At 39.8% G+C, this 12,993-nt stretch overlaps 1 protein-coding gene across 1 annotated transcript; it reads right to left on the bottom strand.

The window, feature by feature from the left end:
* Positions 1-3,009: 3,009 nt before the first annotated feature.
* pcna.L (proliferating cell nuclear antigen L homeolog) lies at positions 3,010-7,984 on the bottom strand. Its single transcript, NM_001088895.1, is given in 6 exon segments — positions 3,010-3,289; positions 4,473-4,596; positions 5,222-5,416; positions 5,691-5,758; positions 6,715-6,812; positions 7,662-7,984. Coding segments are annotated over 6 exon segments (786 nt in total). The 5' UTR covers positions 7,883-7,984; the 3' UTR covers positions 3,010-3,209.
* Positions 7,985-12,993: the final 5,009 nt, after the last annotated feature.

The following is a 12,993-nucleotide window of genomic DNA, read 5'->3' as shown; positions in this document are numbered from 1 at the left end:
AAAAAAAAACAAATGCTCTGTCAGGCTAAAGATTTATTGTTATTGCTACTTTGTATTACTCCTCTTTCTATTCAAGCCTCTCCTATTCATATTCCAGTCTCGTATTCAAATCAATGGTTGCTATGGACCTTAACAACCGGGTTGCAAACTGGAGAGCTGCTAAATAACTCAAAAATCACAAATAATAAAACATGAATATTTTGTATAATTGCAAATTGTCTCAGCATCTCACTCTACATCATACTAAATAGTTAATTTAAAGGTGAACAGCACACAAGTGAGAAGATGCAAGCACATAGGTGACTGGTTGCTACAGGTAATGGTGTAGTAAAATGTAGCTTCTGTTAGAAATTCAGCCCCAGGGTTTGGTATTTCACTGGCTTAGCTGTTGGCACACAATTGCGGAACTACTGGGGGAGCAGGGGGTGCGAGCGGGCCAGGGCTCGCACCCCCTCAGGGCCCCCCCGGCAGCCCGCGCGCCATTGAAAATGTGGGACGTGCATCACGCACCAGGGCCCGCCCCCCTCTAGGATTGCTACTGTTGGCACACATTTACCAGCAATGTATTTGCTGTATTATTCTATGATCTCCTGTTGTTCTGCCCACCTCACCCTTCAAATTTGTGCCTGAAATAATTTTGTATTACCCCCGCCCTTAAATGGGGCATTCCTAATTTGTACACTATGTTGGCAGCTTCAAATATGCAGAGGTGCTACAACTGCTGAATAAGGGGTGCAAGATTCTTGACTGGGCTGGAGCCCAAAGAACTTCGAAGGGATCCAATGGATTGGTTTTGTTGCAGTGTTCCTCTAAAATGCACTAAAAGGGTTGTACAGTGCAATATCTCCCTTTTAATATAATGATCAAGTAAAAATGAAAATAAAAGAGGCAAATATGGTATGAGGTAGCAAGTTCATAGGGTATAGATCGCTTCCTCAGAGATCAGTGGTTGGTAACTGGCATTGCCCTATTGCCATTATACAGGTATGATATCTGTTATCTGGAAACCCATTATCCAGAAAGCTCAGATTTACAGAATCGAAATTCTATTTTTTTAAAAAAAAAGATTTCCTTTTTCTCTGTAATAATAAAACAGTAGCTTGTACTTGATCCCAACTAAGATATAATTAATCCTTAATAGAAGCAAAAATCAGCCTATTGGGTTTAAGATTTACATGATTTTTTTAGTAGACGACATGGAGATCCAAATTACAGAAAGGACCCTTATATGAAAGGCCCCAGGTCCCAAGCATTCTGGATAACAGATCCCATACCTGTATTGAGTAAAGTGCTTTGGTAAGTTATATAGAATATTAAACCACCAAAAATAGAGGGGCACATGACACAAAATATGGTGATCACTCACCATGTAGAACAGGTGCACCAGACATGCAGTTTAGGGAGAGGATAAACCAACAACAAAGAGGGGTGTTGGGTACTCAAAGATTCCACAAGGGATGCCAAAAATAGTTAAAATTATAAGGTTTATTGTAGATTCATTAATAAAGGAACAGTATCTACATAGGTTTGAAAACAAATTGTTTGATTAGGCTTGTGGTGCATTAAGTTCATGTTTAGTATACAAAATACAGCAATTATACTATTTTAGACTTTACTTCCCCTTTAAGGGGGTGGTTAACCTTTGAAGATAACTTTTAGAAGGTTACAGAATTGCCAATTCTAAGCCACTTTCCAATAAGGTTATTTTTTTTTATCGTTTTTGAACGAGTTGCCTTCTTCTGACTTTTTACAGCTTTCAAATGGGGGTCAATGACCCCCCATCTAAAAACAAATGCTCTTTAAGGCTACAAATGTAATGTTATTGCTACTTTTTATTATCTTTCTTTTCAGGCCCTCTCCTATTTATATTAGTCATTTATTCAAATCAATGCATGGTTGCTAGGGTAATGTGGACCCTAGCAACCAGATTGCTGAAACCTGGATAGCTGCTGAATAAAATTCTAAGCTTTTTACAGAATAATGCAGTTTAATGCATACACAGAAAGAAACCTGATCTTATAGCAGATATGTCCATCAAGAACATACATTGGATACATGGAGCCCCTCAACATGGATAATTAAGATAACTAAACCCTAAAAACAAATATGGCTAAAAATGCCATATTTTACATGCTGAATTTATTGCACCAGCCTAAAGTTTGATTCTTAATAGCAGCAATGATCCAGGACTTCAAACTTGTTACCATCTTGGAAAGTGTCTGTGACACTCACATGCTCAGTGGGCTCTGAGCAGCTACACTTAAGAGTTGTCACTAATTATCAAGCAGAAAATTAGGTTTGTCTGATAAGCTGATGTTACAGGGCTGATTATTAAAATCTGATGCTAGTTGCACTGGTTTCTGTGCTGCCATGTAGTAATTATCTGTATTAATTACTAATCAGCCTTCTATTGTGACATCTCTATTCTATATGTACTGTATATTGTGAGTGGGTCCCTAAGCTCAGTAAGTGACAGTAGCACAGAGCATGTGCAGTGAATCAGCAGAAAAGATGGGGAGCTACTGGGGCATCTTTGTAGACAGATCATTACTGCTAAAGGGCTGTGGTTGCCTTGGGCTGGTACAGAAACCCAAAACAATGTACATTTGTAGCCTACTTTAGTTAAGCTTTAGTTCGCCTTATAGCATCATCTGAATGGTATATTTACAGCACAACATGGAGCTGTACAACTGGAAAAAAAAACAAAAAAAAAAAAAAAACACCTTTGCAGTTGGGTCTTTCATAGCTAGCTTCACCACTTGTTAGATCAGTGCAATGTAACTCAATCATTTGAGATTTTCTTCAGATCCACTGCAGTTTACCATTTAAGATGGCTGGTTCATCCACATTACTATGGCAAGCTATAAACCCTTTATACAGTGAACAAGAGCTTCAGCAGACTCCTTTGGGCATAATGCCAGTTTTATCTTGGATCAACGCCTATAACACCATTAAACTCTTAAATATCGGATTCTTATGAGCAGACAAAATAAAACCCATTAGTGTTGTTATTACAAAGATTTATTGACCTCCTAGGGCAGAGATTTTACAAAAATCATGATGTATTTACAAAAATATCTACAGACATGCCTAGAAGTACAGCCAGTTGTTACAGGTTCAGCCAAAGCTGTTTAACACAAGGCAGGTGTGTGTGTGAAAGCGCCATTTGATGTTCGGTTAAGGTTTATAAAACAAAGCTGATTCAGATATTAAGAAGCTTCTTCATCTTCAATCTTGGGAGCCAGGTAGTATTTCACATGACCCATATCTGCGATTTTGTATTCCACAACTGTAAAAATAATAAAGTGTTACTCAGGGAAGCATTTTAGGAAGATATACCCAATTGGATGCATAGGACATTAATCACCATTTGTTGTATGTACACATTTCTTTGTAATTTAAAAATGTTAGCCTTACAAGCATACATGTCCTGTATTTACTCTCTACCAAGTTATGGTACCTGATGGGGCACATCCCTCCATTCAGCAACATGATACATTTAATGTAAAATGTAAAGCACTCATTCAGGATGCAATTGAAATATTACATTTTATAATCCATGGCCCTTTATGCCTCCAGCCTTTCTACATATGGGAGCTGGGACAAAACCCACTTACACATGTTGAAGAACTGAAATATGACCAAATACAATTGTGATTATATAGACTGATACAAGAGGTTTCTTGCCTCAACATAGTTATAGTTAAATCTGGTTGAAAAAAACAAACAAAGACAGACCATGAAGTTCAACCCCTCCAAATGAAAACTTAACATGTAAGCAGCATGGACTCTGATGCTGTAAAATTAGGCTACTAAATAGTCAAAGGTCGAGGCGAATTTTCGAATTAAAAAAAAAAATTAAAATTTCAAGCTATTTTTGGCCTAATTATATGTATTTTAATTTTACATATTTGCACTTTGTGATAGGACAATTAAAGGATAAGTGAGTGTAAAATTGACGAGGGCACTAGTCTAGAGAAATTTTGCAATGTACATTCATTATTCTTTTTTAATGCCAAGTTATTAAGGGATACATGTACTCTTAATATGAAGGCATTGTTACAACAGCACCACTTGCTGGTCAGTTTTCGACCATTCTGACCACTAAGTAGTCACGGAAGTTGTCTGCTAAAGAAAGAGGCTGCTCTGATGTTCTTCTGCTTAGGAAAAAAGCAAACTGAATATAAGAGCAGCCTCTTTCTCTCCTCTCCCCCCCCCTCCAACTCCCTTGACTACTTGGTGGTCAGAAAGGTCAAAAACTGACCAGCAAGTGGCGCCGTTAAGGAAAATGTGTATTGTTAATAGGAACACATTTTGCTCTAATATCTTGGAATAAAAAAAAAAAAAAAAAAGTGCTTAGTATACCACTCAATTTTAAATTTACTTATTTTAAAGGTTTAATTATTCTTTAAGTATTTTCCCTGAGGCAAAAGCAGCCAGAACAAGATTCTGCGGCTTCCCTACATACTCACCAAGTGGGATATCTGCAGACATACTGAGTATAACTGTTGGGGACAGGGGTGTAGCTTTGGTGAAGAAGTTCAGATACCGCAATGCAAATGTGAGCTGTACTGGCTCATTCATTTCTATTGTAACCTGGTAAATAAGGAATAAACATGATTAGATGGAAAAAAAAAAAAAACATTAGTCACTATAAATATTAACCGCTCAGCTGGGATATAAATTTTAGAAAACAAGTATCCTTCGGATTAACCACACAGGCGATTAAAAGCAATAGATGCAAACAATGTATATACTGTAGCAATCACAAATGCCACAATAAGGTACTGGTCACTTCATCTGAATATACATGGCACTATAAAAATTGGAAACCACATTTGCCTTTTGGTTGCTTAAAGGGACAGTAACAAAAAAAAATTAGTGTTTTAAAGTGATAAATATAATGCAGTGTTGCCCTACACTGGTAAAACTGGTGTGGGCTTCAGAAACACTATTGTTTATATAAATAAGCTGCTGTGTAGCAATGGGGGCAGTCATTCAAAGGAGAAAAGGTTACACATCAGATAAGCTCTGTAGAACACAATGGTGTTATCCGTTGTCCACTATTTAATCTGTGCCAGTCTTTTTTCAATTTCCACTAATGCTAAACAGCAGCTTGTTTATATAAACTGTTTCTGAAGCAAACAGTGCAGTACTTTAAAACTCACTTTTTGCGGTTGCTGTTCCTTTAATGATCTAGAAATATTTTTAAATCACTTACAGCTTCCTCCTCTTTATCCACATTTGAAGTCTGTGAGAGCTTAACATTTCCAGTTCCCAGCTCTCCGCTCGCAGAGAACTTTACCCCATCCTTCGCACAAGAAATGACTACTGCATCGCCAATCTGGCTGAGATCTCGGCAGATGCGTGCAAATTCACCAGATGGCATCTTTATTACACAGCTGTACTCTTGTTCCTGTTTAAGAAACCAGACAGTTCATTAGTGTTTACACCAACGTTAACTGCATCGGACAAAGACGGTTTTACTTGGGACATCACACAACTGTCATGGCCAGAGGAAGGGATGCTTCTACCTGCACCATGTATATTGCACCTAAAAGCTTTTTTGAAACCAAATACGGACACCTTAATAACACTAAACAAAACTTGCGTGCAAACTGAGTTTAAAATTTGCAATCACTAATCAAAAAGTATCTACGTTTTTAGATAAAAAAAAATAAAATACTTACAGGAATGCCGAGCTGCTCCACATCAAGGTCCATCAGCTTCATTTCATAGTCTGAAACTTTCTCTTGATCTAAATTGAAACCCAATGAAAAATGTTAGCGGACTTACTAATAGACAGTATACACAAAATATGCATTATCTGCCCACTTATGATGCAAGGCCAATTTACAATTCAATTGTTTACATGGCAGCACAGACATTGAGTGCCTTCTGTATCCAAATTGAACAATTAGCTTTATGGCATCAGCTTTTGTGTCACAATACTCAATTTTGGCTAATGCCCAAGGCATGTGGACAACTTTAAAGTCTTGGATCATCAGGAGAACTAGTGCTCAATGTCAGATTTTACAGTCTGTTCATTAATGGCTCATATCTTTAAAGGGGTGGTTCACCTTCAGGTTAACTAAGTATGTTATAGAATGGCAAATTCTAAGCAACTTTTCAATTTGTCTTTTTTAATTACTTGGCTTCTTCTGGCTTTAGATTTCAAAAGGGGGTCACGGCACCCATCTAAAAACAAATGCTCTGTAAAGCTACGAATGTATGGTTTTTGCTACTTTTTATTACTCCTCTTTCTGTTCAGACCCTCCCCTATTAATATTTCATATTCTCATTCAAATCAATTCATGGTTGCTAGGGTAATTTGGACCCTAGCAAACAGATTGCCGACATTGCAAACTGGAGAGCTGCAGAATAAAAAAAAAAGAAGAAATAAACCTAAAAAAAACAAATAAATTTCTCAGAATATCGCTCCCTACATACTAAAACATTACCCAAAGGTGAACCCCTAGACTGTAGCGCAAAAATAATCAAGATGCTACAGTAATGGGGAAAATTCCATTAAACTAACAAATTCTGAGGGGAAGAAAAGGTAGAATAGTTGCAATCCTGCCTTCTGAGCCAGGAAAATATGCATACGGAAGCTCAGCTTGTCATGCACAATATGTATAAACACAATAGTGATGCATTCGCTAGATTTCAATAAAGTTATAAAAAGTAAAGGGCAATGCAGCTGCAAATACTTACTTGGAGACTCAAACACCATTGTGACTGTATCCGCATTGTCTTCTGCCCTCAGAGTAATTATATCTTCACCTGCGGCACACTTCAAGATTTTGGACATACTGTAAAAGATTAAATGTACATGTCAACAAGAGACTACCAAAAGTAAGACTACAGTTGCCACCTTTTCTGGGAAAAGATACCGGCCTTCCTATATTCTTGCCTTTTTTTCCTATTAAAAACATTGGCATCAAGCATCATTTCCCCCCCTGCCAGGCCGGTAAAATAAAATACTGGCCAGGTGGCAACCCTAGACCGTAAGACAGATTGATAAGGATTTTGGGCATTTCTCGCCAATAGACTGGGGGCTGCGGCTCAGCAAGAATCCCCATTTTATGGCCTTTCCTAACAATACAAAGGGCCTATATGTTTTACTCCAACTGGGCAAATTTAAAGGGACCTTCTGAGCAGCTCTTGTGTTGGAGAATTCCAGTGATATATCCTATATAAAGGGGATTTCTATTCACCTTAACAGCCATAAATGTGACTAAACTAAATCTAAAGCCTTAATTTTATTAACGGTCACAAAAAAAAAAAATGGAGGAAAGTGTACAAATATAAATATGTGAGGCAATTCTCAGGGGAATGAGGTTTTATTTCGGTTCATTCATTGAACAAGGGCAGCTCGTTGGACAAGGCACACAAGTCTTTCCCGCCAACCAAGCGGCTTTGTTGAAGTTGGCGCGTCCCTGACGTCACGCGGGAAGACAGGTTGCGCGCGCATTCAGAGACATGAACGGGCAAGTCCATGACAGTGTGGGGGGGTAACTAATGTAGAGTTGAATCAAATACAATAAGCGGAGTATTAACGTGATTGTTTTACGCAGTGTCCACTCCATAGTACAGAATTTGAATGCATTAACCTGTATCTGCCGCGTTACCCTGCTGCTTCCCCCACGCACTTCCTTTACCTGCTCATCTTGACGCCGATAGATTGATTGCGATCACATCGGTAGGTGTCAAAGCCGTCTGATCGCAGAGTGAGCTGGACCAGCGAGACGTGCGAGGAGTCCATGCTCTGCAGGCTGATGCCGCTCGATGTAATGTCCCAGCACGCCTCATCGATCAGGTCCTTCAGGGCCTCCAACACTTTCTTCAGGATGGAACCCTGCACCAAGCGAGCCTCAAACATGGCGGCAGCTGTAGGAAAGTCGGGAAAGAGTGAAATATGCCGGGGGTGCTGATGGCGGAGCCCAGTAGCTGATTTACCTAGTACCACAGCGGTACCTCCTCCCAACTGAAGCTCAGGCGCCAAAATGAACCCGCCAGCCTGCCTTCCGTCGCTTATATTATAGCAGTGATGTCACTGTTCGAATGTGTGGCGCCAAAATGATGACCCGCCCCTCTTGTCTGTTCTTCGTTTTTGTTTGCTTGGCCAGTGTCGCTGCTGTGTGTTATACTGACAATTCAGCTGCTCTCTTGTACAACTTCTCTTTGTGTCTCATTATGAAATAAACGCCTATTATTATATGGACTGTGTTAAATAACGGTAAAATGGCTGCGTTACTCTCCAGTGACAATAGAACTGGGGCAGGACATGGCATTTGTGACTGGGGCTCTGCAAATGCAGCAAGGCTGGGGCTCCAGGCTGTGGAGGGAAAGAAACACATATAACAAAGATATCTTAGTGAAAATGAAGGCATTCCTATTTTATTTCTTTTTAATACACAAAAGCCATGAATATCTTGTAAATTATATCCTTATAAACGGTGAGTTCTGATGTCATCAGTTATAAACGGTGAGTTCTGATGTCATTTCTGTCACATGACTCACTGAAACTTGTGTATTATAATAAATAAAGTACCCCCAGTTGCAGAATATGAGGATATTAGACGTTACCTCGGCCTTGTGTTTTTATATGGTCATGAAACTCCTCGGTAACTTATAATATCCTTATATTTTACAAGAGGGGGTACTTTATTCACTATATATTAATAATACTGCCCACATAACCAGTGCATTGCTTAACTTCTCTCCTTGCAGCTGCGATTACGGGCCAGGGGGATTAGTAGGAAAGCAGGTAGTAAGTCCGGGATATCAGGAAAACTGCTGCTTTAGGCTCCTCTTAGGCTAGTGTCACACTGAATTGATTCTCAGCCTGCGTGAAAACATAAATCAAGTATTTCTCTCCAAGAAATCATTGATTTATGAATTTCTTCCTCTTAACTCAGCCCCTGCCAGTAAAAATTATTCTAAAAAGGTGGCAACCCTAGAACCAATATAGGGCTTGTTAGATGCATTATGCAGCCCCTGCAGTTGCTGATCGATGCTGATGGACACCTCGTCATGCAACCATGGCCACCATTGTGGGGCACACAGGGTACAACTGTGCCGGGCCTGATAGGGGGGCCCGGGTGTGCTGCAGTTTTCGAATTAGCCAGGTCCTCTTACACAATGCACAGTGGAACTTCAGATGTCCCAAAAAGTCCCCCGCACTTCCTCCAGCCGGTAAAGCGAGCGATAGACCCAATGCGCAGAAACCCCATAGCACAAGCAACACAAGTGCTCAGCATACGAGCTAGTGCTATCCTGCCTCTCACTTCCATGCCCTCTCCCGCTGACGACCCTCTGTGCATGCCCCTGAGAAGGTAAAAATATGGCCAGCACTGAGTGAAACAGAGGCTGGTCTTATGTGGATGATAAACAGTATATTTTTCTGAACTTAGTATACTGTGAAGGCACAAGTTTAAAGTTTGCACAGTGGATGCTTGGGAACTAAAGCTCCCCATAGACGCAAAGATTTCTCTTGCTGAACGACCGATTTTAGCGAAGTCCGACCAATCCTTCAAAATTATCGTGCTATTAGTGGGATTCAAACGATCGTACATCTTACGATTTTTCGGCCAACATCTGTCAGGAAATTGATCGGCCGGGTTAAAAAATCTTTGTCGGTCCCAGTGCAATCTATCTATGATTGCAAGGCCAAGCAGGCAGCTCCCCTTTGTTTTCCTGGCAAATTGGTCTTTTTAGTTGATGGACAATTCGTACGATCGTTCCAAGGTAATCGTGGTCTCACGATGATGATCGGATCTTTTAAAAATCTCAACATCTATGGCCAGCTTAAAGGTAAGATGGCAGCACTAATTTAGAAAAGGGCTTGCACATTTTTGAGAGTTGGGGTTTGTGTCCCTTTCGGAGCATCCACGCATAGAGGATTGCTAACCTGGAAAATAACTAATAACCTAATTCAGTTAAGGGGGATATTGGAATTCAGATTTCCTTTTTAGCATGAATTGGTTCTCAGTGATATCATCTACCCTCTAGTGGATGAAGCAGCAAACTACAGTAATCAATTTTGTTGAAAATAAGACGTTTTACTGCATATGAAAGTTTCAGATAATATTTTATTTGATGACCCAGGTAAATCCACATGTTTGATGTTTATTTCCTCTTTATCCTGGTCTGTTGTAGCTCCATCAGTTTAAACTACAGAAGCATCATAGAGGGACCTACAGACCATTTCATGCTACAAAAAGAAGCTGCCTTTTGTAATGTCTAAAATGAAAACTAATTACAGTCCTACTTCTTAAAATAGACATACATCTACTTTTCTAGAGAACAGTGAAGATTTTTCCACAGATTGGCTCGTATTACTGTTGAGTAATGAATTATGGATGAGGTAATAACCTTAGAAATGCTTTCCATTTAGGAACGATAGTCATAGTTTTGTTTGTCTGTATTATTGAAGGGGGCCAGAAACCCAAAAATAAGATTCTGCCTAAAGAAAATATAATTTTAAGAAAATTTCCAATACAGATTCTTTATCTATATTAAATCGTTTTAAAGCAGATACTAGGGGGCAAATTCACTAAGAAGCGAAGTTGCGCACAGGGGTAGTGTAAGGTTGCGAAGTTGCGCTAGCGTTGATTCGCTATATAAAGCGAAGTTACGCTAGCGAAGGCTAATTTGCATACGGCGCGAAATTCAAATTTCAATGGAGGAACACGTATCTGCACTACAAATGCCTAGAAAACCTTCAAATCAGCAAATAAAATTTTTATTTTGCCCTACACATGTGCCCACTGTCTAGGTAAGTTGCCATGAGTCAGGAAATGTAGGGGGGAGAAAGGGGAGCCCCAAAAATTTTCGATCTTTTTCAGCCTATCAGCCATCATGTAGAAAACACGCCAGCGTTTTTTTGGGACTTAGAAAAAAAATTGACTTCTTTTTAAACAATCCCTATCTACTCTATTGCGCTTCGCCAGGTCTGAGGTGGCGAAGGAAGTCTAGCGTAAAAGGTAGCGTTCAGTACACTGCGCAAGTTAGTGAATTTGCGCAGTTTCGTCGCTAGCGAAAATTCGCCTGGCGTAAGGTTGCGAAGTAACACTAGCGAAACTACGCCAGCGTAGCGTAGCGAAAATGCCATACGCTAGCGAATTAACGCTAGCGTTCGGCGCTTCGCGGCTTAGTGAATTTGCCCCTAGGGGTCCAGCCTGAAAACTAATTAGGGTGACATGGAGAATGCATATTTACTCCCCTCTGAACCCTTAGAAGCAAATCTTAAAAGCAAATCAGGATTCGATTTTCTGTGAACCCTTGTTTGCTGTCCAAGATATTCTTGGAGATGTTGCTAACAAGTACAACCTTGTTCTAGTTAAGGTGGGGACTTTACCAAATATTGAACCACTGCTAAGCAGTAAGCACAATGACCAATACCCTCTCCCATTTTCATTATCAAATACAGCAGGCCCTTTGTCTTTCAGTTTACTATGGCAATGTAAGTGCTTTACACTAGACTAGAATGCCCTAACCAATGCTAGTCATACAGAAGAACAAACAATCAATGCCAGGGAGCAAAGAACTAACATTTAAAAGTGACAGGACAAAATGCAAGCAATGTACACATATTTATTTTATGAATCAATGAGGTTTGTAGGTGCAACACCATTTTGGTTAGGCGCAGACAGAAAAGCCCTAACAGTTCCCATTATTATTTTTTCTCTTTCTTTCTCTCTGAAGGAATGATAGGTTACAATTACTGTAGCAGTGGGTTTAAAGTGCACGACTGCAGCCAAATAAGTTCATCTAACCAACCTCTTTGCTTTTTATTCATACATTTTTTAAATCATACATTACCATCCATTACACAAATGAGACTTGGTTTGCCAGGAATCACTGAGGTCAGATAAACTACACGTAAGCACAATTATTGACACAAAAGAACCCTGTCTGGATGTGGTAGTATTTCCAGGGTTTCACAAAATGGATGCATCTGACTTCACTGACTCGCAGCAAGCAAATTGCATAGTGATGGTGTTATTGGGACGCTGGAAATGGCAACAACCTCAGTCCGCAAAGTATTTTTTTCTACTTCAAACAAACTTACGATTTAAAAAAATGCATGCGTGCCTAAGAGTGTGACTTGCTGCTAGTGTGCCTGGGACTCTCAGACTAATGGGCAACTCCCTGCAACTCCAAGCAAGTTGCAATATTACCATAGCACTTCTCGCTTCTCCCTAACTGATTTCTGAAAACAGGTCACCCACCTTGGCAATTGCCCCTTCTCATAAGTAGAAGAATTTTGAAACAGCACCACCGTATTTTTCTTATTTCTTAAAAGCCTTTAATTGTGCATAGGGGCATCACAGCAATGTTTCAGGCCTTGCAGCCTTTTATCAAGCATTGGCCGTTCTCAGTCAGCAAAATAAAGGCACAACACTTGTGCCAGTTGGTGAAAACCCACACACTGAAATACTCCTGGTAGATCTTCCTCACAGGGGGTAGTACAACCTGTAACATAGTAAGTAACATAGTAAGTTAGGTTGAAAAAAGACACACATGCATCAAGATCAACCTTTTGAATCTTTAGACCCCATCTGAAGCCTCTCCAATTTGCCTCAGAGGGGGAAAAAATCCTTCCTGACTCCAAAATGTCAGGTCCGTGGATCAACTTGTATTATGAGCTATCTTCCATAACCCTGTATTACCTCACTTGCTAAAAAGCCATCCAAACCCTTCTTAAAGCTATATAATGTATCAGCCTGTGCAACTGATTTAAGGAAAGAATTACAGATCTTCACAGCTCTCACTGTAAAAAAAAACCCCGTCTGAATATTTAGGCGGAACCTCTTTTCTTCTAATCAGAATGGGTGACCTTGTGTCAGCTGGAAAGACCTACTGGTCAATAAAGCATTAGAGAGATTATTATATGATCCCCTTATATATTTATACAAAGTTATCATATCACCCCTTAAGCGCCTCTTCTCCAGCATGAACAACCCCAACTTGGCCAGTCTTTCCTCA

This window comes from Xenopus laevis, chromosome 3L (genome assembly GCF_017654675.1).
Source record: "Xenopus laevis strain J_2021 chromosome 3L, Xenopus_laevis_v10.1, whole genome shotgun sequence".
Classification (NCBI taxonomy): Eukaryota; Metazoa; Chordata; class Amphibia; order Anura; family Pipidae; genus Xenopus; species Xenopus laevis.
This window is presented reverse-complemented; position numbering and strand designations above follow the sequence as displayed.